Raw genomic sequence first — 27,525 nt, forward strand, 5'->3', positions numbered from 1 at the left:
AGGAACCCTCACACCCCACAGCAGTTTTGCAGTCAGAGCAGCTCCAGAGAGCCACCTCCTGTGAAGAGCTTTCCCCAGCACCCTAAAGGGTAGACTTACAGCAACTTTCTGCTGGTTCAGAATGCTGAGCCAGAGTCAAGTCCTCCAAAAGCCCCAGCAGGCAGTTTCTCTTCCCTAGATGCAGTGTATTAACCATGGGGCTAGTGGCTGCTTTTTTGTCTGTTATTCCTATATTCTTTAGAGTTCTTTGAACTTCTTACTGGGCTTCCCAGGTGGCTCAGTGGTAAAGAATGCGCCTTCCAATGCAGGAGTCGCAGGAGACATGGGTTTGATCCCTGGCTCAGAAATATCCCCTGGAGGAGGAAATGGCAATTCACTCCAGTATTCTTGCCTAGAGAACCCCATGGACAGTGGAATCTGGTGGGCTACAGTCGATGGGGTTGCAAAGAGTCAGACATAACTGAGTGACTGAGCATGCACACACATGCAAATACTTCTGACTGACTAGCCCACCCTTCACACTCCAATCTTACATTATGGTTACTACTTTTCTATGTTAGACTCACATTCCAATTGCTACATGGTTTTGTATCCTGATTAGACCCTGACTAATACATTCTGGTGTCTAAGAGTCATTGCACAGTAACTTATATCAGAGGGATTAGGGATTGCATAATTGTTTTTATTTTTTCCTATGAAATAAAGTAGCCATGTAATCTGTACATTTTGTTTCCCTTGCCAAGCCTGCTATTAAAAATGCTACTCTCAGTGATAGGTCAGATTTATTGATGTATTACCACAGAGCTCTATTCAGAAAGCTCCTTCAAATCCATGGCTTTCACTAAGCACAGCACCAAAGCCAAAATGACTTCACTGTACAAGCCTCTTTGGAGAGAATTATATCAGAGAGCATGTAAAGCTTTGGGAAAGTGATCTCATTCAATCTCCTTTCTCCTTTTAATCACTCTCAGCTTACCAAAGTCTGAAAGAACTTTCAATGCCCTTTTCCATCTTCTGCCTCTGTGGGGCTGTCATCCTGGGCTTTTTTGAGCAAAGACAGGGTGAAAAAAAGGTGTCTAAATTCAACCTCTCAAAACATGACAGGGAGATTAGACATTTGAAAACTCTTCAGATTTCCTTGACAACTGTAATAAAGGTTTGAAGAAGAAGAAACAGCAGGAATGATGTGGTCATGTCCCCCAAAGCATCCTAAATATTAGTGAGTTTACAAGACCTCGTGCCTTAGAGACTCATAGGAGCTGAAAGGTAGTTATATCCCACAGAGGCAGGAACAGACGACCTCTTCCAGACCTTGTGTTATTTGGAAAGCTCCTTAAATGGGTTTAAATATTGTTTACTTATAAACTTCTATGTGAATAGACAGCCTGTTTGATCAGATGCTTTAAATGATCTAAAGCCTTTTTTGAAGACTTATTTAATGAGGAAAAATGAATGCCAGGTTTTGGACATATTCCTTAAATTTACTACTGTGAATGATTTTGAAGTAAATACGTTTATTGTTAGAGATCCTGGGGTGATAGCTAGTTTTCTCTCTTTCAGTAACCTGCATTGATGCTAGCTTAGGCTGATAGCACGTCTGGAACCCAACCTTTATTTGGCTGCATCATAATACTCCATGGGGTTCTCAGGTGGCTCAGTGGTAAAGAATCTGCCTACCAATGCAGGAGACACAGGAGATGCAGGTTCAATCCTTGGGTTAGGAAGATCCCCTGGAGAAGGGAATGGCAACCCACTCCAGTATTCTTGCCTATAGAATCCCATGGACAGAGGGGCTTGGCAGTCCATGGGGTCACAAAGAGTCAGACACAACTTAGCAAATGAACAAAAACATGGAATAACAGTGGTATGTTTGCAAACTTCATGCCTTTGAAGTCATTTTCCCATTCATTCATTCTTGTATGCATTCATTCAGTGATTCATTTATTTTTTAAAATAGACATTTTTTTTTAATATTTTACATATTTACATAATGAAACCCTGTCATGGTCCACTGTTTTCAAATGTTCTCTTAAGAGGATGTAAAAAAAAAAAAGGTAATTGAGCTTGGGTTACTAAAAATGGTATTTAAATAATAACTTGACTTGGAATGACTTGGATGAAACCAGCCTGTAGCTTTGGATATTTCCGTCTGCTCTGGGTTGGTTTTACAGTTTGTACCATGGGGCTTCTCTTGTGGCTCAGATGGTAAAGCCTGCAATGCTGGAGACCTGGGCTCCATCCCTGGGTCGGGAAGATCCCCTGGAGAAGGAAATGGCAACCCACTCTAGTACTCTTGCCTAGAAAATCCCACGGACAGAGGAACCTGGTAGGCTACAGTCCATGGGGTTACAAAGAGTCCAACACGACTAAGCGACTTCACTTTCACCATGCGGACAACATATATTTTCTTTCTAATTCTTGTAGTGAAACACCTCTCTAAGCTCCTTGTCACACTAAACATCATTAGATTTGCTTTTTAAAGTGAATTTTGGATAACGAAACACCAGTGGACTTAAGAGAAGTTTGAGTCTGCTCCAATTTTTCTCTACCCAAGTAAAAAAATATTCCTGAGACTTAATGTTTCATATATGAGTTCTGCTGGATTTATCTGCTGGCAGTTTTAGATGTCTGAGGATAAATGCAAATCACAAGCAAGCAATGGTCATTTGGCCAACCACTTGAGAATATATTCCTGATTCAGTTTTGTGACTCAAAGAATACAGGATATAAATCTGCTCCTTATTTTCAGAATGAACTCACTGCTTCAGTCCTTCCACATTGTTGCCTTTAATTAGAGTTTCTAATCAATCATCTCTGTGTATTGTTCCACGTCCAGAAGTCCATATTAATAACACGTCTGTTTACTTTATAAGAATTTGGTGAGAAGTTTAATTTCAGGATGTGACTCCATCTGGCCTTGCCAACTGTAGAACTATAGAGGGATGAGTCGGTAGTAAAGGGAACACCATCTGTTTCTGAGAATTTAGTTGATCTCTGGCATGATGAACAGGAACTCAATTGCAAGACTGAAGAGCCAAGATGGAAAACAGAAAAGTGAAGAGTTTATTGGGTCTTCTGTCTTATTAGGAGCACAATTGTCACAAGATGGATCAACATCATAACCAATGAGCAAAAGGTTTACATTATTTAGCAAGTCACTTGGAAGAAATCACATTCCATATATTAATATGTATCTTTTCTGTCCTCCTCTTTGCTAACAACCAGTTGTTAAAAGGAACTATATACTTTACACACACACACACACATATATATATTTCTTTAAAGTAATAACCTGTTGATCCGTTAGCATCGAATCAATCAGGCATGTACAATGCAGTTTGAATCAAATGTTTAGCTAGTTAGCTCAATCTATCGTCATGCTATGTTAATAATCCCAAAGCCTTAAACCTTACTTTATACAATCAAGTAGTGTTAGGTACGAAGGGATTTCATTTCATAACCAGAACTCCATTCTTATCCTTAGCTAAGGAGCTGAGAGGTGCTATAAAATAGAGATGATGCAACCATCACATTTAGTCGAGAGGACTTCTAAGTTCATGTCCTAGTTATGACGACCTAGCTGAATTATGGACTTCCCTGGTAGCTCAACTAGTAAAGAATCTGCCTGCAATGCAGGGGACCCGTAAGATCCCCTGGAGAAGGGATAGGCCCACTCCAGTATTCTTGGGCTTCCCTGTTGGCTCTGACGGTAAAGAATCTGCCTGCAATGCAGGAGACCTGGGTTCATTCACTGGGTTGGGAAGATCTCCTGGAGGAGGGCATGGCAACCCACTCCAGTATTCTTGCCTGGAGAATCCCCATGGACAGAGGAGCCTAGCGGGCTACAGTTCATGGAATCACAGAGTCGGACACGACTGAGCAACTAAGCACAGCACAGCACAGCTGAATTATAACCATGAACAGCAGCACATTACAAAAATCGGTGAGAATGGTTTGGTTACTGGATGAAACTGGAAGCAATTGAAAGCATCAGTGATAAAGAAAATCAATTCAAATAAGCTTTTTCTCTCTAACCATCTGACATCATCTTCATGGATAGTGTTTGAAGGTGATGATAAAGGCCTCTTTGGACTCTCTTTTCCTTAGGCCTCTGTGACAGTCTACATTATTCCACTTTTTTTCCTTTACATTCTCTTCTGTGCTCTATTCCTAGGCTTCCTTCTTAACTACTTTGCTGAACTAATTCCCTGTCAGTAATTCAGACTTAATCTATATCCTGGTTGATGCCTAAATCTATATTTTTGGTCCTGACTTTTCACCAGAACCACCAGTTCATAACTTCACATTCTATAGGACATTTTCACTGAAATATCATACACTCACTTCAAAGTAAATTTATGACAGACTTAATCATCTTCCCTCCTAAACCAGGCCCTTTAGCAAGATTTACATGGTACCAACACTCTCTGAGTCAACAGGACTCTTTATCAAGAGTTCTTACCCATTTTGCCACCAAGGCCTTCTTTCAGGCCAACTAACTCCCTGGAGTTTTTTTTCTTTCCCTCCACTGGAAGATTTACTTATGTAATAGTTTTTCCATTCTTATTAGGCAAAGGCATTTGGGCCATCGTTCTAAGTAAACAGACCTTGTTATAGTGATTTCTAGCCATAAGCTGAGATACTTGATGTTTATTTGGTCTGTGCCACCACCAAGCACATATGGAATATATAGATCAAGTGGGGAGAAATTGAGCACTTTGTTATTGTTTGAAGGCAACTTGACTATTTAAAAAATAAAATAAAACCTAATGAGTTTAATACTGATTTATCACAGTTAGGCCCTCTATTTTCACACCCTAACTTCTTCCCAGAAATTTGTACCCAGAGACAGAGCCACAAACTTGTATTAATAATTATCCATCCATAAATTGCAAAGGCTTCCTGGTGCTGACAGATGGAGAAATATGTACTCTGGGTGGCCTCTCTGAAGTTTGGCAGTAGATGAGCATGATCTCATGCAACAAAGATAGAACGTTCTCCAGTTCTCTTGGCAGAAGGTGACGATGAGTGTAAAAGGAGATTAAGCTTCTAAGCAATATTTTCTTCTAAAAACCTTTCAGTATTTCATAAAGAAATAGCTCTCTTAAATGAAACCTGCTGTGAACAGAAAGCATATATAGCTGTCAAGGGAGGATATTCTGGATTGTAGGTGTTTGACACAAGCTGTGAAATATATGGACTTGAATAAAAATGAATAGAAACTAATTAACCCTTTCTTAAACTAAGCCAAACAAAAGTTCTGACATAATGTTTACATATACCACTCAGTCATTCACTTTTACTGCCTTGTTCTCTTAATAATCTAGCATCAAGATTTTTGCCAAATATGGGTATTTTGCTTCCAATGATCTGCTCAGAAACAGTTATTTTTAATGGAATCTGCATCATCAAGGGCATGGTTGACATCCTATGTAATTCCTTAATTTAATTAGAAGGAAACACTGACATCAACCTTGGACCAGTACCCAAACTAGAGCATGTTCAAATTATTAAAGAGCTTTAATCCACTTTCCACCTTCATCTTCACTGAATTTTCTCATATTGAAACCAAAATCCTAACAATAACAAATAGGGTTAAATTCATGGTTCAATTCACATTCTAAAGGCTTCCCAAGTCGTTCAGTGGTAAAGATTCTGCCTGCCAATGCAGGAAACATGGGTTTAATCCCTGGGTAGGGAAGATCCCCTGGAGGAGGAAATGGCAATCCACTCCAGTATTCTCATTGGGATAACCCCATGGACTGAGGAGCCTGGAATCTCCTCAGTCCATGGGGTCGCAAAGAGTTGGGCACAACTGAAGCAGCTTAGCAAAGCACACAGCCCATAGCACATTACAATTCAAATGGAATAGTGGCTGCGTGGGGAACCCTGTGGAGAAGCATTCTGAGCTCTGGTCAGTAGAAATGAAGATTGTGATTAGCAATGTCTGCCATGGAAAGGGAATAGTAGAGACAAATTGAGGATGAAGTTCTGGAACCTAAGGATATTTAAGGAGAAAAGAAATCTCAGGTGAGTCATGGTATCTTTTCCAAATGCTTGAAGGACAGCATATGAACAAGAAACTCAATTCATTCTAAAGCACCGAATTGGTACCAATACACAAAGTCTTAGACTTCAGATAACAAAGACATCTTACATAATTTAAAAAGCCCCGAATGGAACATACTCTCCTGAGAGGCAGTTATTCTCAAGACTTTGGAATACTCAAGCAGGATTATGTATATCTTAGAAACAATCCCAGCAGGTGTGAGAAGTTAGAATCAATAATTTTTTAGGAAATTTACCACAGGCCATCAAAACTCAGGCAATGAAAAAAATTACCTTCAAGAGCAGGGTTACTTGTACTGAGCTAAAAATAAAGAAAAACATCTAACAATTTCAGGTAAATATGTTTAGTACTTCCACTGAAATTTCATTCCAATCTGAGGCGATGTCTGCACCCTGTCATAGTATTTTAAAAGCTTTTTTTTTTAATTAAAAAAAAATACATTGAAACTGGACATCTTTTAAAATCTCAGAATTCAAGATTCTGGCACTTCCCTCATGGTCCAGTGGTTAAGACTTCACCTTCCAATACAGGGGTTGTGGGTTCGATGTCTGGTCACGGAGCTAAGACCCCACATGACTCAAAGCCAAAAATATATATATAAAACAGAAGCAATATTGTAACAAATTCAATAAAGACTTTTAAAATGGTCCACATTAAAAAAAAATCTTTAAGAAAAGATTCTAATGTGTAAATGTGGATATACCTGAATTAACAGTCCTTGCCAGAATGCAACTTATCAAAGGCCTTGGTACCATAGATTTGAAACCAATTGGTTGCTGGAAGGTTAACTATATGATCAGTTAATGTCCCATCAGCAATCAGGATCTTTGCCACAGAGTGAAGGAGATGGGGAGAAAATCACACAAGACAGAGATGAAAGCTGTGTAGTCAGAAGAAAAAAGCCTTCTTGATTATGCTATGGACTTTCTGAAGTCTTTAATTCTCCCTCTAGCCCATCTTCAAACTGGCATGTGGGACGTACTGTAGATGGATGGTGATGCTCATCAGGAGAAGCACACACATATATCTTGTTGGTTGATTTTTTTATTTGCCAGCTCAAGAGGAGCAGGGAGATTTATTTGGAAGGATGGTAATGAAGGTGGGGAGGCACTAGTTAGACTGCAGTTTCTGTTCCTAATATGTTATTCTCACTTTTTTTTCTCTTCTTGATGCTGAGTTGGTCTCTTTATTTCTGCTTATTTTTCTTTAAAGGGAGGATGTTCTGGTATAATAAGCCAGTGACTTGAGAGAGAATGGCAGTAAAGATGTGGGACCATAGAATTCCCATGTGTAATTTTTGTCGAGATACTTCAAGTGTTTTAATTGCATTCTACATTTTTATTCTACACACATGTACTTCTACATAATTATGGACTGTTTGAAATGATTGTTTTCTTTATTTCCAAAATGAGATTTCATGTTCCTTTTCTTGCTGTCTTGCTTTTGCCCTGCCTTATGAAATGAAGTCACTTGCTGCAATGAAAAAACAAAACAAAAACACAACACTTTCTTCCTTCATAACAGTGGCACAAGGAAATGGGCTGGTTTTGCTGAACCTTAAAAAGTACAGCAAAAGAGATCACAATCACCACCTTGATCTGTGCCAAAGAGTGAAACTCTCCACTAAAAGGAAGGAGCAGATTGATAATATGCTCTTGGTTCCAGGATGCTGTTTCCTGCGAAAGAAACAAAGGCATGACCTCTGGAGGACTGTTAGCAACCACCACCAGGGGTGTCGGTCCAAAATAACAGCTAAGAGCCTGAGCCGAAGACTTGTACTATGCCTGAGTTCAATCCCAATTTTGCTATTTTCTGTATGACATTTGTTTAGCTACTTGCTCTGGCTTAATTTCATCTGAATATGGGGATAACAAATCCTACCCTTATGGCTTTGGAAATATTAATTAGAATAATTTGAAGTACACCATGCAAATGATGCTTAATTATTAAACATTACTGATTTTCAATGTAAATATTGAGTCAAACAGCCAGATAGATAAGTACACCCAAACACATTTTGAATACCTGAAATCAACTGCAGATGGTTGAAATTTAGTAAAACAAATTTTTGATTTTATCAGTTCAGTTCAGTTCAGTTGCTCAGTTGTGTCCGACTCTTTGTGACCCCATGAATCGCAGCATGCCAGGCCTCCCTGTCCATCACCAACTCCCGGAGTTTACCCAAACCCATGTCCATCGAGTCGGTGATGCCATCTAACCATCTCATCCTCTGTCATCCCCTTCTCCTCCTGTCCCAAATCCTTCCCAGCATTAGGGTCTTTTCCAATGAGTCAACTCTTCTTATGAGGTGGCCAAAGTATTGGAGTTTCAGCTTCAACATCAGTCCTTCCAATGAACAACCAGGACTGATCTCCTTTAGGATGGACTGGTTGGATCTTCTTGCAATCCAACACCACAGTTCAAAAGCATCAATTATTCGGTGCTCAGCTTTCTTCACCATCCAACTCTCACATCTGTACATGACCACTGGAAAAACCATAGCCTTGACTAGACGGACCTTTGTTGGCAGAGTAATGTCTCTGCTTTTAAATATGCTATCTAGATTGGTCATAACCTTCCTTCCAAAGAGTAAGCATCTTTTAATTTCATGGCTGCAATCACCATCAGCAGTGATTTTGGAGCCCCAAAAAATAGAGTGTGACACTGTTTCCACTGTTTCCCCATCTATTTCCCATGAAGTGATGGGACCAGATGCCATGATCTTAGTTTTCTGAATGTTGAGCTTTAAGCCAACTTTTTCACTCTCCTCTTTCACTTTCATCAAGAGGCTCTTTAGTTCTTCTTCACTTTCTGCCATAAGGGTGGTGTCATCTGCATATCTGAGGTTATTGATATTTCTCCCGGCAATCTTGATTCCAGCTTGTGTTTCTTCCAGCCCAGTGTTTCTCATGATGTACTCTGCATATAAGTTAAATAAGCAGGGTGACAATATACAGCCTTGACGTACTCCTTTTCCTATTTGGAACCAGTCTGTTGTTCCATGTCTGCTGTCCAGTCTGTTGAACCAGTCTGTTGTTCCATGTCCAGTTCTAACTGTTGCTTCCTGACCTGCATACAGGTTTCTCAAGAGACAGGTCAGATGGCCTGGTATTCCCATCTCTTTCAGAATTTCCCACAGGTTATTGTGATCCACACAGTCAAAGGCTTTGGCATAGTCAATAAAGCAGATTGTTATTTACTTTCTCATTTACCCTTAAGGTTCACATCTCTGTCAAGGCTTGTCTCTTATTTTTCTTACTTTTCCAGTTGAATATTATCAAAATATAGGGTCAGGGATTTTTGAATGTAAAATGCTCTATTTCTTACATGTGTTTGTAGTTTGAGTAATGAAATCTAAGAGGAAAATGCAATTACATATGGGTTTTCACTTTATGAGATTACCCTGAACATTTTGTACATGTATGAAACTTAAGTCTTAATAATGTGGCACAAGAAGTCCCATGTCAAAAGACAGGTATGTACCAAATTTTCTTCGAACCTGTGAATGCACCTATCTCTGAAAATAACTCTACATTATTTATTGTGGTTAGGTGTCCAGGGCTACTCCAAAAAATCCAATCCAACACACATCCCAGTTTCTCTAAAATGGGAACAAAATTTTAGAAACAAAGGACCAAGTTTCATAGTATTTCTATGAGAAAAAAAAAAATGAGATTGGAGACTCAACATTGTGTAACAGAAATAGATCTTCCAGCTGCTCTACTGCCATTTTCATTCTAAGCAGTGACTTCTGAGCCTTTCGCAGGAGCAGATTTAAGATGGGAAGTCAGTTAGAGGGAAAGGAGAAAGATAGGGATGACAGGAAAATACGGGCATGGAAAGCAGTAGCTGTGTGTCCTTGTTTCAAGCTGTCACCCTTTTTTTCTTTTCAGTTATCCCCAGGGAGTACACTGGCAATAAAAATTATAATAACAATGATCATTTATTGAGACACTTGCTGAATTAGAGGCATAGTCTTAAGTGATTTTAACAGGTAATCCGTCGTCTTAATAATCCTGAGAGGAAAGTATTATTATTCTAGTTCTTACAGATGAGAAAACTGAGGTTTAGAGAGATTAAGAAGTTATGCCAAGATCATGCAGGGTTGAGTGACAGAGCCACCTGCAACAGCCATTAGAATTGCCCAAACTGCCAACAAAGGGAAGAACCCAGGTCTGGTTGCACTTTGTACAGTTTTCACAGTGTTTTGACAATTGAAATCTTTGCCAACACCTAAAGTAGGGAATTTTCTTGGAAATACGTCCAGTTTCTCTTGTATTGGGTCTGCCTTCTCATAGGTGGGGCAGGGGAGTAGCTGCCATCTTCAGAGAGAATGGTACTCTCCAGGGTTTTGGTTTGTTTGCCTCCCATCCCCTTCCACTCTTATAGGAGTTCCCTTGTAAGTAACAAGTTATTTTTCTCTTGCTGCTTTAAAGAGTCTCTGTTTTTAACTTCTGATTATAACTATGTCTTGGTGTAGATCTCTTAGGGCTCATCTTATTTGAACTCTCTGGGCCTCCTGGATCTTCTTCCAGGAAGGTCAGGGAGGTTTTTAGCCATTATTTATTCAAATAAGTTTTTGGCCTCTTTCTGTCTCTCTTCTCCTTCTGAGACCCTTATACTGTGAAAGTTGTTCCACTTCATGTTTTCCCATAGGTCCCTTAGGTTATCTTCACTTTTAAAATTATTTTTTTCTTTTTTCTACTTTGTATTAGTTCCATTGCACTGACTTCCAGGTCACCCATTCTTTTTCTGCTTCATCTGGGCTGCTATTGAATTCCTCTATTATTTTCCAATTCAGCTATTATATTCTTTAGTTTTGTGACTTTCATTTGAATATTTATTATCGATTCTACCCCTTTGTTGAAGTTCCCTCCTGTTCATTTGCTCTTTCCCTGAGATTGGTTAGCATCTTTACGACCAGAATTTTGGACTCTTTATCAAGTAGATAACATCTCCATTTCATTAAGGCTTTTCCCCCTCCTAGGTTTTATCTTGTTCATTTGTTTTTCATCGCATATATTCATTGCTTATGAAACATGTAGTGACTCAAGATGCTCTTTAAAAAAAGATTTACTTTGGCTTCTGGACAACGCTTAATAGAAGCACCAATCGCCTTACTCTATTGTGTGATAAAGTTGAAGATAGGTTTCCATCTTTGGGATGATGTTATGGACTGAATGTGACTTCCACTCCCTCCAATTCATATGTTGAAGCCCTATCCTTAATGTGAATGCATTTAAAGAAAGAAACTTTAAGGAGGTAATTAAGTTTAAATGAGGTCTTAAAGATGCAGCCCTAAACCAATAGGACTGCTGTTCTTATTAGAAGAGGAAGAGATTGGAGTGTGCATGTACAGACAGGAAAGGCTATGCAAGGATACAGCAAGAAAGCACTCTGCAAGCCAGGAAGAGATGCCTACCAGAAATAAACCATGATGACACTTTTATCTTGAATTTCCTGCCTCCAGTACCGTGAGAAGTTAAATTTCTGTTGTTGAAGCCACCTAGTCTGTGCTATTCTGTTATGGCTACCTGAACAAACTAATACAGATGATAATGTATTTTTTGTCTGCTCTAACGCCAGGATAGAACTTCATCCCATTCTGAATGCTCTCAAGGTATATGCCTTTGAACATCCACAATGCTCTTGATGTTTTAGCAGTCAATATTCATACAAAGTTAATTTTGGTGAATAAGATGGGTGATGGAGTTATCACCAGTTTTCCTCAAACACTAGGTCTTGCTAATTTCCTTGAGTAGCTCATATAGGGAATGTAGGAAAGAAAGTATATATAAGTTGAATGGATAGTTAAGTAGTTTTTCAGAAGAAATAGACTGCTTCCCCCAGTTATATTCTCTGATAAGATGCCATATCTCATTCTTCTTTCTCTTCACTGTGAAGTCATATTTGGTTCATCTGGATACCTCTATAGTTATCATAAATGTATGTATGGGGTAGGCAGGGGTGTGGGATAGTGAAAAACAAATATATTACATGGATTGACTACAGAGCACTTGAATCATTCAAGAGTTGGGGTATCAGTGAGACAGATAAAACTGGCATTCTGAATCATGAAATACTTTGCAGTTCTCAAGAATATATCGACAGCAGGAATTCTTTTACTTGGGTGTAGTGTTATAACATGAGAGAGAGAGAGAGAGAAGGATAGAGAGGAAGGTAGATCACTACATGTGAAACTTGCAGACTGGAGGAGGCAATTCACAATTTTCTATTACCCACAATTTTTGCTTCTGACAGATAACTTTGGAGCACTAAGGCTATGCAATACCTCATAATCTAATGCTGAAAGTTATTTTAAAAGAATGGATTCCCTGAATATTGTGAGTACAAGTAGCACAATTATAATAAGATTCCAGCCTCCTAAGATTATTATTAGAAAAGAACATGAATTATTGATTCCATTACAATAAAGTAATACATCCTATAAAAAAAGAAAAAAATAATTGGGGTAGAGTGAAACTAGGCTTAGTAAAGTTGGAAACCATCACAACAAGAGGCCAAGTTATACACTCCCCACTCACCAATAACATCCTGTTTGTTTGTTTTTTCTTTCATCAGTTGCTTCTAGAGTAAATGGATAGTTGAATCATCCATTTTGTCATCTGGTACAAACTCAATGTAGGCTTCCCAGGTGGTGCTAGTGGTAAAGAACATCCCTGCCAGTGCAGGAGACATAACAGACGTGACCCTGGGTCGGGAAGTTCCCCTGGAGGAGGGCATGGCAACCCACTCCAGTATTCTTGCCTGGAGAATCCCGTGGACAGAGGAGCCTGACAGGCTACAGTCAATGGGGCCGTGAACAGTCAGACACAATGAAGTGACTTAGCATGCATGCACACACAGACTCAATGCATAAAGTGTCAAAGGACTCTGATCTGTTCTGAATCTAGCTACTTCTACTCAGCTTCTTACACTTCACAACATAAAATAATTCATAACACCCAATAACATATTTTTCTATTCTACTTCTATTCCCCTGTCCCCAAATGTAGCAAATCCCTCCTTGCAATAAATGTCTTATTTTTAAAAGTTTGTTATTACTTATTTGAGTTTTCTACAAACCTGCACTTATTATAATTCCCAACGTATTTACCAAATTTGGCTCTAAAGGAATGGTAACCGTTTTTTAAAAGAAAATGACAATGTTTTTTTAAAATGAATCTTTTTCATATGTTGCTGTTGTTTGGTCACTAAGTCATGTCTAACTCTGCGGCCCTATGGACTACAGTACGCCAGGCTTCCCTGTCCTTCGTTATCTCCCAGAGTTTGTTCAGATTCATATCCATTGAGTCACTGATGCTACCTAACCATCTCATCCTCTGTCACTCCCTTCTCCTTTTGCCATCAATCTTTCCCAGAATCAAGGTCTTTTCCAATCAGTCAGTTCTTCACACCAGGTGGCCAAAGTATTGAAGCTTCAGCTTCAGCATCAGTCCTTCCAATGAATATTCAGGACTGATTTCCTTTAGGATGGACTGGTTTGCTCTTCTTGCTGTCCAAGGGACTCTCAAGAGTCTTCTCCAGCACAATTTGAAAGCATCAATTCCTTGGCACTCAGCCTTCTTTACATCCAACTCTCACATCCATACACGACTACAGGAAAAACCATAGCTTTGACTATATGGACCTTTGTTGGCAAAGTGATGTCTTTGCTTCTTAATCCTCTTCATATAAAACTTCACAAATTATAAGCTGTTACATAATACCTCATAAAACCAAACAGTTTAAAAAATTCTAGCTTAGACTATCATAATGAGAAGGGTTATATTATAGACCGAATCATAAGACTTGTCATGTGACTTTGAAGTAGGCAACGTTCAGACTTTCTCTAATTCCAGCAATTGTCTTACAAGTTCATGTTAAAGTCAGAATTAACAAATATTGGCTCAGGATCTACAAAATACCTAGCAGATTGTTAATTGTTATTAAAGATTCAAAGGGCTAGGAAGAATACTCTAAAATTTCATAGTCTAATGAGTCAGATACTTGTTTTTCGATCAGAAGTCACTTACTAAGTGAAGACAATGAGCTGGAGAGACTTTCAGAAGGAGATGCCCTCTGTTCAGCAAAGAACTGCAAATGTCTTTAGTATCTGAGGATGTCTACATTTCTGCTCCATGCTCACTGGTCTGTGTCTCAAGTTCAACATCCCAGGAGGGCTCTAACTGGTCTGACAAATCACTGTTTCCCTCAGAGCACAGCCTTCATACCAAACTACTTTAAGTCACTCATTCTTCAAACCATTTATCACTCACTCTTTGTGCTACCTGCCCTTTTTCTTGGGCTCCCAACACTGGCTCACCACTTGTGACTAGGGCAATGGTGTCAGGCCATTTCAGTGGAATGAGGCCATTTCAGGGGAACCATTTATGGTACTTTGGTCACCAGGGGTTACGGTTGTGACAGACATTCTCAGAGGTAAAAGACCCACTACACTATATATATATATTTTTTTTTTTCTCACTGGAGTTAATTCATGAGTAGTCAGCTGTAAAATATTACATTTATTGAATCATATTAATTATGGTTTAAGTGTATTTTCTGTAGGATCCTCATTTGTATTTTCCTTTTAGACTTGGAGAGTTTTGAACGAACCAGAGATGGTTTCAATTTTTTCTTTGGACAGATATGGGAAGGAGGAGGGGAGAGAACAGAGAGAGAGAGACAGGAGAGAGATAGAGAATGGGAAGTACTTCAGAGGCTGATAGATGTGGGTCAAGGTTATTCAGGCGCCATCAAAGTAGAATCCAGGATTCCATGCAGTGGGGTCTTCTATTCAACACACTTCACACCATAATCTCATTTTTGCATTTTGTCTTGTCTAAAATCAAAACAGCAAAATTGAAAGAAGAAAAATAACAGGAGTTCTCAAATACTCTATTTAAATATTCCTCGCTTAGAGTTAAGCTCAGTTAAGGGTCTGAACTTAACTGATCTGACTCATTTCTAACCCTGCTAGAATCATCCTTTTCTCTGATCTCTGTCTACACCTCTGCAGGTCCTGGTCAACAGCATGGATGGTATGTGCCATTAGTCTCAGGGAGCATTCAGCCAGCCTGCCTCAGTCATAAAGGAACTACAGCAGAATGTCTTCCTAGAGGTAAGTGGTTTGTTACATCATCTTTAGTCAAAGGATAAAAATACTACAGATATTTTGATTTTTGTTTTTGTTTATTGCCAGTTCACTATGACTAAACTGAAAAGGCTTATGAATTCACATAGTGCCAACCTGAATGACCAGGTGCAGTAACTTTTCTTGTTGAAATAAAAATTTAACCCTAACAGGCATATATGTAGTTTCTATACTTGATTCTTATTCTCCCCTCATGTATCATCTTTTTTCCTTACACAGCTGCTGAGACCTTATTTCCTTTGGAAAAAAAAAAAACAATGGTATTTCACCCTTTTCCCAATTCAGGTACTTACTAAACTTATTTTTCCTAGTTATTTGAGTCAAGCCCATGCCAAATTCTTATGAAAGAGGAACCAAGTACACTGCTTTTCACACATAACAAATAATTCCATTAAAATTCATCTCATGTGGCCTCACAATTGCACATTTTAGCAGAATGATAGCCTGGGCCAAAGCCCATCACAAAAAAAGACATGAGAAAAGTGAAAAGCTCATCACGCCAGGAAACTCACACTGATGTTGGACTAACCAATGAGTTCATCTTATGGTGCTAATTTTTCTCCACCCTAACCTTTAAAGAGACGCTTCCACCTGGAAAGATGAATGGAGCTTCAAAGACAGCGGAGTGAGCTGATGGGATACAGCACCTTCTGATTTAGACAAAGGTGCCTTTTGAAAACTATCAAAGGTTCCAAAAGTGAGTGGTTACACAGAAAAATTAAAGAAATTAAAAGGAATCATCCTAATCAGGGAGTAGATTTTAAAATATATGTGTGATATATGTGTGTTTAAAATCTAACTCACTCTGAGCAATTTCAAGAGGCTGAGGTCTTACTGCATTAATCATAACAGTTAGGTGTTGGCTCTGCTTATCCTAAACTCAGACATGCTAAAAGGGAGATTAATCTGATAAAGGCATCAGTACTTCTAATCGGACTGATGGGAAAGTGTAATATGGGTGTATGAGATGAGACAATGTTGGGTGAACTACAGCGAAGAGATGAACTACCTTGAAGCTGAAGCAATCAAATAGATAGCTCTCAAAATTACCAAGGCATCTTTATTCAACACTTCGGGACAAGTATTCCCAACCCAGCCTTCTTTACAAAGAGCAGAAGCACTTTGTTGTATTTGGTGAAATGAAATCTTAATAGAAGAGCATCAGCTAAGGCTGCTACCCATCACTTACCAAAATTAAATGCTAGATATTAATTTCCTTTCTAAGAGGAGGAGATGACATTTTGATATTATTTTCAATTCACAAAACAGTTAAAAATCCAAGAGAAGAGTGAATGAACAGTTTTTAGAAATGTCTCTCACATATTTGTGCATTGTGCACTCTTTTTAATTAAAAGAAATGTGAAACATTTGTTGCTCATCCTTGTCTTATAAATAATTTAGCAAGCCATTATTTTGTCTTCAGAAAAAAAAAGATAATTGTCTCTATGTTATTATGACTGAGTAGAATAAAGTCAAGATATCTTTGTAATTGGCAGGGAAGAGCAAGTAGTTTCTTCTGGAGTGTTTTGTTTTACAATGTGCTCCTGTCTGATTAGACAAAAATTTCAAAAAATGAGACCATAAAGAAATATCCCCCTAAAAGCTTCCCCTAATCTCACTATCAAGAGATAACTACCATTAACAGTTTTGCCTTACACAAATGCGTACATACATATGTAATATATAAATAAGCACATGCAAGTATGTTTTATATATATATACATATACATTATATATATGTGTATATGTGTACACATACATGCATGCACATATATATATATATTTAATGAAATCAGACTACACAGTTATCTTTGAATCCAGCTTTCTTTTCTTAGAAATATATTGTAGGCATTTTTTCAAATTAATAGGGAAAGATCTTTTTTTTTTAATTAGTTTATTTATCTATTTTTTAACTTTACAATATTGTATTTGTTTTGCCATACATTGACATGAATCCACCATGGGTGTACATGTTTTCCCCTTCCAGAACCCCCCTTCCACCTCCCTCCCCATCCCATCCCTCTGAGTCATCCCCGTGCACCAGCCCCGAGCGCCCTGTATCATGCATCGAACCTGGACTGGCGATTCGTTTCACATATGATAATTTACATGCTTCAGTGCCATTCTCCCATATCATCCCGCCCTCGCCCTCTCCCATAGAGTCCATAATACTGTTCTATTTATCTGCGTCTCTTTCGATGTCTCCCATACAGGGTTATCTTTACCGATTAACTAAATACCATATATATATATGTGTTAGTATACTGTATTGGTGTTTTTCTTTCTGGCTTACTTCACTCTGTATAATAGGGAAAGATCTATGTTAACATATTTAACATTGTAACAGTATTACATTTTATATGTTTATCATTTAATTTAACATATACTAGTAAATGCTTCCCTGGTGGCTCAGATGGTAAAGAATCTGCCTGTAATGCAGGAGACCTGGGTTCGATCCTTGGGTTGGGAAGATCCCCTGGAGAAGGGAATGGCTACCCACTCCAGTATTCTGGCCTGGAGAATTCCATGGACAGAGGAGCCTGGTAGGCTACAGTCCATGGGGTCGCAAGAGTCAGACATGACTGAGCAACTTCACTCACATACTAGTGAATATTCAAGTTGTTTTCAACCTTGCCACTATGAACAGGATACATCTTTGATTTAAAACCTGAAGTCATACAAATATGAAAAATTTTATTTAGGCTACTTCATGCTGTGAAACATGAATACTAGATAAATACTCCAATGGGTAATGATACTTTATAAACCTTGAAACTGTAATTCCAGTTGGCATTATATGTAGGTTTTTCTATTAGCTCAGAATATTTTATATTTCCCCTTGCGTATTCCTTTGGACGAGTTACAGAATGGTTATTGCTCTTTGCATTTAACTATTGACTTCCAGTTGAAGCATCCAGTTATAAATGGGAGAGAGGCAACACTAACTAAATCTGAGGAACATAGTTGCTTGTATCCACTTTGTGTTTTTTCCAAGAGACCACAGCTTTCCCCAGCTGTTCTTGGTGTGGGAGGACCCTGGGGAATTAACTAGCCTGATTTCACATTCCTGTCTCTTTTCCTTCAACTGTAGTGCTCTTTTCTGTCTTCATCCAATATCTCCTTTAACTTTGGCTGAAAATGTCAGAATACCTCTGATTAGGCTTCCTTTGATTGTAATCACTTCTCTACCCTAAAACACCTTAGTAATTAAATGCAGTATTCATTGAGAGTTTATTTTGTGATCTTGAATTTTATGTGGTGATCTCTGTTCTCTAGTCTGCAAACTTTGCTCATCAGAGACCCAAGATGACATTTACCTAAAAATTCCCTAAAGGTATCTCGCAATTTAAATAACATATTGAATATAGTATTTTAAATAATACTGTATCCATACAGTAATGAGAAATATTTTAGGTTGTGGATACCATAAATACTTTCTCATTATATTATGTAAAACTATTTATCTACTGTTTTAATTAATTTAAAGAGGGAGGTACTTCAGGTGTTAGTTCTACTTTGAGTTTATTTTGAAGAGATTTGAAATACAAAATCCATGATTTTCAAATGTTGAAAACCATTAGACTAGAATGAAAGAAATATATGGAGCTATATTTCATAAATTATTGTAGTGTGGTTTACTAAATGCTTCATAGTTAAGTCAATCTCATTTGATTTTTTATATTATTTACTATAGTAGTTTTTGAAGTACCTTTTAGCAAAAATGCATACCTTTATACAATTTGTCCAGCTTTTGAATACATTTTTCCATACTTTGAGAACAGATCAAATGATGGCAATACAGTTTGGAAATCCTAGGAGGAAAAAGATCAACAATTACCAAACAGGTCTTAACTGATTTACGGTATTTTGTTATGATTTATATTATACTAAATTGCTAGATAGATATCATCTAACTGCACAGCAAACTTCCCATCATATCCTCAAAAAAAAAAATTAGCAGTTAATTTTTATTAGTTGAAAGCCAGATACATGAAGCTTTCTTAAGCACATAGTGGTGTTTTTTTTTAAGTTTTTAAGACTGCATGGATCACAACAAACTGGAAAATTCTTAACAAGATGGGAATACCAGACCACCTTACCTGTCTCCTGAGAAACCTGTGTGCAGGTCAAGAAGCAACAGTTAGAACTGAACACGCAGGCTGCCACATAACACTGAGCAGAGTCCCCTGTGCTATACAGTAGGATCTTGTTCACTATCCATTTTAATACAGCAGTGTGTACATGTCGATACCAAACTCCCTAACTATCCCTTCCGGTAACCATAAGTTCATTCTCTAAGCCTGTGAGTCAAATACATAGTTTTTAAGAGTTGTAGATGACAGCCTGGAAAAGTTCTGAGCAACACAGTGGCATGGACCCCTGTCTGCATAGAGCTCACAGTCTACATGTTTTACCTTGACCTTGACAATGGTGGATTTAGTTCCTTTAGTGACACAATTTTTCTTCTGCATTTCCCCTCAATGAATTGTCTCTAGCAAAACCTTTGTTTACTGAACACGTTACTTCTCCGTCTTTATACTTAGAGATGCCTCCACTTCAACGGCTTTATCTTTGCATCCCCATGCTTCATTCCTCCCTTTCATCACATACCTGTTCAAAGAGAACTTTCGTGCCTACCTGCACATAAGATAATACCCCTGGAACTCTCTATCATTTTAAATGGTTCTATTTTCTTCATAGCTATTACTACTCTTTGATATTATGCACTTATTTTGTGTCCTGCAAGAGATTATAAGCTTCATGCGGGTAAGTGCCTTGTTTCGTGCAAAAGAGTATTTGCTCACTGAATGAATGAAAAGGGAAAGGTGTTACATCCAAATACTTAAAACAGAGGGACACCTGTGGTAAGTATCACAGAACTGATTCACACAAATACTGGAGAAGTGCAGAAGGAAGAGAGGACAAATCATTTTTTGTTGAGTAACCAGAGAAGCAGCATTTGATTGAGAACAGAAATGAATGCTTTTCAAGTACATTAAACGGGCAGTCATTAGAGAGGTAAAGCATTAAATCGAGAGTGGGTTTTGTAAGTAAGTGGTCAGACCATATAAAAGCATATGTTTCTCCTTTGCAAAGGATGTTTATCCTCAATGGAAATGATATGGGATAATTTTATTTAAGAAAACCTCTGCCCAGGGTTGAGCTCTTTAGAGGGTCCCTGAGTTACAAACACACAGAAAATAAATGTATTGAAGAATCTGCAGGAACCTTTGTCACTAGTGATCTGGCTCTCCCCTCTGGTACAATAGAGCCCCAACTCTAAGTATCAACTTCTATGAATAACGCTATTCAGGCCCCAGGGAAAAGCTCCACATCTGTTGCTTTGTGTTTATGAAACAAAAGCGACTAAGCCCAAGTGACATGAAGGACAAGAGGTTGTAACAGACACTGCTTTAGAGTATGAAAAAAATCTGCATGACAAAAATGCTTAAGTAAAAGACAAATTCGTTAATTTGAGCAAAATCCTTCCTTTTGGATAGCATGAACGCAACAGAACTTTATATAATGAAGTATTATTTTCTTGGGGTGCTGAAATTCATATTCTGGCTTTCTTTTTATTTGATACTGTGATTCTAGGGACACTCAGTAATCTATGTAGCATTTGCAAGAGTTGCACATGACATAGAGGGTATATTTTGAGATAGTAAGTAATTCATATTACTTTTAAACTTGAGTGTCTGAAGGTAGGCATGTGTGTGAAGCATTACTGTGATATTTTACTGTTGGCAATGATGAATCCTGAAGTCGAGGATAATGAACAGCTTGTTTTATAAATATATATGTGTAACAATAATCTAGGTTTCAAGACAGGAAATGAAATGGTTAGTTTTGTGCAAATGATCTTAATTTAAACTTTTGATAATTTTAGCTATGTTTTTAATATATATTTTTATAACTGCATTTATATATTTTGCTTTGGCTGTGCTGGGTCTTCATTGCTGCACAGGCTTTCCTCTTGTTTCGGAGAGTGGAGGCTACTCTCGAATTGCAGTGATTAGGCTTCATGTTGCGGTAGCTTCTCTTGTTGTGGAGCACAGGTGTGTGGCGGGTTTGTGGGGGCATGTGGGCTTCAGTAGCTGAAGCACATGCGCTTAGTAGCTGCAGTTTCAGGGCTCTAGAGCTCAGGCTCAATAGTTGTGGTTCACAGGCTTAGCTGCTCTACGGCATGTGGGATCTTCCAGGACCAGGGATTGAACACATGTTGCCTTCATTGGCAGGTGGATTCTTTATTACTGAGCCACCATGAAAGCCACAACTATGTTTTTTATTTTATTATAATAAACAATTTTTGATATTTAAAATTTTTATTTCTAATTTTTTTCCTCTTTAAAAAAATGAAGTATAATTGATTTATAATACTATATCAGTTTTAGGTGTACAACATAGTGATTCAGTATTTATATAGATTATACTCCATTAAAAGTTATTATAAGATACTGACTATAATTCCCTTTGCTATACAATATATCCCATTGCTTATCTGTTTTATAATAGTATTTGGTATCTCTGAGTTCTATACCCCTAATTTTCCCCTCTCTCCTTCCCTCTCTCCCCTTTGGCAACGAGTAGTTGTTTTCTATATCTGTAAGTCTTTTTTGTTTTGCATATACTTTTTTTGTATTATTTTTAGTTTATGCATATAAATGATACCATATAGTATTTGTCTTTTTCTGTCTGATATCCATTAGAAATTTATTTCTACATGAAATGAGGAACCTTAGAGAATAAATAAATGAAGGAAAAGATCTTAATTAACCTTACAAATAACAGTCTTGTTCAAAATAATAACAACAATATAATCAGGAATTATAGCTTATGGATAAGATAAATAAATGACAACAATATTATAAGGAATGGGAGGGAGGAGCTGGGAATAATCTGTTATAAGGTAGCTGAACTGTCCATGAAATAATATAGTGTTATTTGAAAGTGGACTTGGATTAGTCATAAATGTATATTCCAAACTCTAGAGTAAGCACTAAAACAGCTTTTTTAAAGAAGTAGAATTGATGTGCTAAGAGGAGAAAAAAATGAAATTAAATTAAAACTAGCAAAGACAGAAAGAGTGGAAGGCAAAACCAAAACAAAAAACCAACAAAGAACAAGGTAATGAACGGAAAACAGATATAAATATATAGATATTAACCCAGTTATATTAATAATCACTTTAAGTGTGATTTTAAATATACTAATAAATAGTATATGTAAATAAACTGATAAAAGGTAGAGACTGTGGATACAAAACAAGACTACATGAAACCTGTGTGCTGTGCTTAGTCACTCAGTCATGTCTGACTCTTTGTGACCCTTTGGACTGCTGCCCACCAGGCTCTTCTGTCCATGGGAGTTGTCAGGCAAGAATACTGGAGTGGGTTGCCGTTTCCATCTGAGCCACCAGGGAAGCCCATATGAAACCTACTCTAAATTTTTTTTTAAAAAAAGACAGATTAAAAGTGAAGGGATGGAGAAAGATATACCATCTAACATTAATCAAAAGAAAGTTGAAGTAGACACATTAATTTCAGAGAAAACAGACTTCACGACAAGGAGAATTATCTGGAATAAAGACAGGCATTACAGGATAAAGGGGTCAATTCTGGAAGAAGACATAACTGTCCTTAATGTGTCTGTACCTAACAACAGAGCATCAAAATATATGAAGTAAAAACTAATAGAACTGCAAGAAAAGATGGACAAGCTCACTACTGTAATTGGAGTCTTCAATACTCCTTTATAAATAACTGACAGATCCAGCAGGCAGAATGTCAGTAAGGATACAACTGAACTGAACAGCATTGTCACTCAACTGGATGTAATTGGCATTTATAGACTTCCTCATCCAACAATAACCACACACTCTTCTCAAGCTCTCCTGGAATATTCACCAAGACAGACCACATTCTGAGCCATAAATCATACCTTAACAATTTCAAAACAGTAGACATCATACAAAGTATGCTTTTAGACCATGATGAAATTAAACTGAAAATTAATAACAAAAAGACAGCATAAAATTTCTGAGTATATTTGGAGATTAAACAACACACTACTAAATAGTATATAGTCAAAGAAAAAAAAAATCAAGAAAAAATAGTTTGAGTTAAAACTAAAATACAACCTGTTAAAATTTGTGGGATGCAGCAAAAGCAGTGTCTAGAGGGAAATTTATAACAATGAAGTCATATAGTAGAAAAGACGAAAGATCTAGAGTCATTAATCTAAGCTTCCACTTAAGGAAACTAGAAAAAGCGTAGATTAAATCCAAAGTGAGCCAAAGAAAATAAAATCAGAGTTGAATATGAAAACAGGAATCAATAGAAAAAAATTAGCAAAACAAAAACTAGTTCTTTGAAACGTTCAACAACTGACAAACACCTAGTCAGGTTAAGAAAAAAGAAAGAAGATACGACTTACAAATGTTAAAAATGAAAGCCGAACCATCACTACTGATTCCACGACATTAAAAGGATAACAAAGGAATTTTATGAACAACTCTGCTCATAAATTTGATAATTTAGGTGAAATGGACCAGTCAAGGAAGTCACAGTCTACCAAAACTCAAACAAGGAGAAATAATCTGAATAGGTCTACATTTATTTTTAAAAAATGAATAAATACTTAAAAACTTTCCAAAACAGGCCCAGATGATTTCACTGGTGAATGATACCAAACAAAGAAGAAACGATACCAATTCTTTATAATTCCTTTCAGAATACAGAAGTGCAGGAAGCACTTTATAACTCATTCTGTTTCATCATCTATAAAATGGAAATATCTTGCAGGATTGGTATGAGGATTAAATAGGATAAAACACCTGGCACTTACCATTAGTTTCTTCCTCTGCCTTTCATTCAAAGGTAAAAATCTATTCATAGTCTATCCACCATGAGCTTTTAAAAGTTAAATAAACTCCATTTACACATATGAGAGACTGATTATTATACAATAATGGACTGAAAGTATTTTGATCATACCTTCCATCAGTAAAAATATTTTAAGCATCCTCAATATATTTTGGTTATCTGTTTGAAATTATATATGTGTAATACTTTGATTAGTAAATATAACATTAAATAGATATACAGATGAGATAAAGATAAATAGAAGTTGTAATATTTTCTTCCCTCATTCCTTTGGATATCTTTGTGTACTTAGTTCTGGGTTCCTCTAATATAATGAGTGAGGCAATAATGAATTCTGTGTTATACTTTAACCTGTATGTTGCACTAACATTTGAACATCTACAGTGTGTCAGCACCCTGCTACATAGCTTCCAACTAATGGTAAACCAAAGGGCTTCCCTGGTGGCTCAGCGGTAAAGAATCTGCCTGCAATGTAGGAGACCTGGGTTCAGTCCCTGAGTCTGGAAGATCCCCTGGAGAAGGAAATGGCAACCCACTCCAGTATTCTCACCTGGGAAACCCCATGGACAGAGGAGCCTGGCAGGCTAGAATCCATGGGGTTGCAAAGAGTCGGACATGACTTCGCAACTAAACAACAACAATGGTAACCAAAACTTAGTTGTGTCTTCCCAGGATCCCTCACAGGGAAGTGGGAGAGTCAGACAATAAGCATTGAGAGTTGTACAGATAAACAAGGATTGACTCTTCAAGTACCTGTACTCTACATCTCATAATAGAAAATCTTTCACAAATTCTTTATCGTTCTTACTTTATTTGAAACCCTATTTTCTTGTGAAAGTGAAAGTCGCTCAGTCCTGTCTGACCCTTTGCGACCCCATGGACTATACAGTCCGTGGAATTCTCCAGGCCAGAATACTGGAGTGGGTAGCCTTTCCCTTCTCCAGGGGATCTTCCCAACCCAGGGATCAAACCCAGGTCTCCTGCATTGCAGGCAGATTCTTTACCAGCTGAGCCACAAGGGAAGCCCATTTTCTTACCTGGCCCTATTGAACCAATAACTGTTACCTCTGATATAGAAAGAGCAGGATTCACCATTAAGACAGCTTTGTTCAGTTGCTAAGTCATGTTCAACTCTTTGCGACCCCATGGACTGCAGCACGCCAGGTTTCCCTGTCCTTCACTATCTCCTGGAGTTTACTCAAACTCATATCCATTGAGTTGGTGATGCCATCCAACCAGCTTTGGTTTCAGAAAAAACTGGGTGCTGATTCTCTTTTGTTTATAATATGCCTCAAATATATAAAACAGACCACCCTGCCATGGGAAACTATGTATTAGTTCAAGAAACCACCAGCACAACACTTGTGCATTGTCACTTTTGAAATGGGGGGTGAGGGACGGCTTTTCTGAAAAATAACCTCATCAAGGAAAAACACTGGGGATGTAATTCTAAATCCTGCCACAGCCCTTGCTTGCCAGAGCAGACAGCTTTTGCCATTAGGATGCCCAGCCAAACACAAATAATCCACTGCCAAAATGAGCTCCTTGGGACAATTTAGGACTCTTTGGAAGTGAACGGCTCTTTGAGCTGGAATGCAGCCCAGGTCCATTTTCAAACCCAAGTCAAAATGACAAAGAGCAAATTTCCTGGGCCACTCACCCTCAAAGTGTAAGATCACTTTAGGTTGGCAGCTGTGCTGTTTATCTAGTTATTTAAGGCTCTTCATCAGATACTCACTACCAGCTTCAATGTTGGTAACCAGGGCAGAGCTGATACACTAAAGTAGAAAAAACCTCCAAGATTAAAAGGGAAGGATGGAAACCAAAGGTTATGCGCACATTGGTCAGCTTAAAATATTCTTTTTACATACTTGTATTGTAAAGATTTTCCTTAGAGCTAAACACACACACACACACACACACACACACACACACACACACACACACAAGGAGAATGGCAAGAACTTTCAGCTGACTATTAAATACAGGAAAATATTTCCTGAAAGAAACCACAGTTAAGTCTGGGTAGTACTTGGGATTTTCCATAGTCTATAAACAAGAGTTCATTGGCAGGTTGAAAGATCACCCAGAATTATTCCTGCATGATCAAACCTTCCTCTCATGACATGCAGAGAATTCTGTGATGGCCCGAACATCTCCACTGTTTTGACAAAGAACATAGGTGCAATGGCTAAGAGTTGTAAAAGTTATACGTTTATTTCTGTTCACTGAGTTTTCAGTGAACAGATGCAACATCAGTATGAACCTAGAAAGGAAACCAAGTTCATCTGTCTGTTATGTCATGCTCAGAGTCTCACCGAGGGTATTTGCAAGGGTTCTTTGAGAACTTTAGGAGTTCTGTTCTGAGGCAGGGTTGTTTTGGAGCCAAGCTGCCAGGGTGCTTGTTTCCTCGTTTGAAAGTCAGAGATGAAATGATATAAAAATAATCACAGCCCACTCACAGCGCTGTTATTAGGATTACAAGAGTGCATAGGTAGGTTTAAAGATCACTCAGTCACGTCTGACTCTTTGCGACCCCATAGACTGTAGCCCGCTAGGCTCCTCTGTCCATGGAATTCTCCAGGCAAGAATACTGGAGTGGGTTGCCATTTCCTTCTCCATTAGGATTCAGTTCAGTTCAGTCGCTCAGTCGTGTCCGACTCTTTGCGACCCCATGAATTGCAGCACGCCAGGCCTCCCTGTCCATCACCAACTGCCGGAGTCCACCCAAACCCATGTCCATCGAGTCGGTGATGCCACTCAACCATCTCATCCTCTGTCGTCCCCTTCTCCTCCCGCCCCCAATCCTACCCAGCATCAGGGTCTTTTCCAATAAGTCAACCCTTCGCATGAGGTGGCCAAAGTATTGGAGTTTCAGCTTCAACATCAGACCTTCCAATGAACACCCAGGATTGATCTCTTTTAGGATGGATTGATTGATCTCCTTGCAGTCCAAGGGACTCTCAACAGTCTTCTCCAGCACCACAGCTCAAAAGCATCAATTCTTCAGCGCTCAGCTTTCTTCACCGTCCAACTCTCACATCCATACATGACCACTGGAAAAACCAAAGCCTTGACTAGACGGACTTTTGTTGGCAAAGTAATGTCTCTGCTTTTAAATATGTTATCTAGGTTGGTCATAACCTTCCTTCCAAGGAGTAAGCGTCTTTTAATTTCATGGCTGCAGTCACCATCTGCAGTGATTCTGGAGCCAAAAAAATAAAGTCTGACACTGTTTCCACTGTTTCCCCATCTATTTCCCATGAAGTGATGGGACCAGATGCCATGATCTTAGTTTTCTGAACGTTGAGCTTTAAGCCAACTTTTTCACTCTCTTCTTTCACCTTCATCAAGAGGCTCTTTAGTTCTTCTTCACTTTCTGCCATAAGGGTGGTGTCATCCACATATCTGAG

The 27,525-nt window shown here is 38.2% G+C and overlaps 1 protein-coding gene across 16 annotated transcripts in view; it reads right to left on the reverse strand.

The window, feature by feature from the left end:
- The window catches only part of SPATA17 (spermatogenesis associated 17), a 307,877-nt gene that overhangs the window by 64,335 nt on the left and 216,017 nt on the right, over positions 1–27,525 (reverse strand). For 5 of the 16 annotated variants that reach the window (XR_014054082.1, XM_081491696.1, XM_081491694.1 and 2 more), the window contains 2 exons: positions 18,957–19,039; positions 2,769–3,026 (listed from right to left, as the gene is read on the reverse strand). Coding sequence is in view for 14 of the 16 variants with exons in the window: in XM_081491696.1 (XP_081347822.1) it covers positions 18,959–19,039 (81 nt within the window). In the remaining 2 variants the exon portion in view is untranslated. Of the gene's footprint in view, positions 1–2,768; positions 3,027–14,578; positions 14,916–17,904; positions 18,360–18,956; positions 19,040–27,525 lie in introns of those variants that run through there. The other 11 variants (XR_014054083.1, XM_081491697.1, XM_081491695.1 and 8 more) reach the window with 3 other exon arrangements.

Source organism: Giraffa tippelskirchi, chromosome 5, assembly GCF_054371585.1.
Source record: "Giraffa tippelskirchi isolate mGirTip1 chromosome 5, T2T-mGirTip1v1.2.pri, whole genome shotgun sequence".
Lineage (NCBI taxonomy): Eukaryota > Metazoa > Chordata > Mammalia > Artiodactyla > Giraffidae > Giraffa > Giraffa tippelskirchi.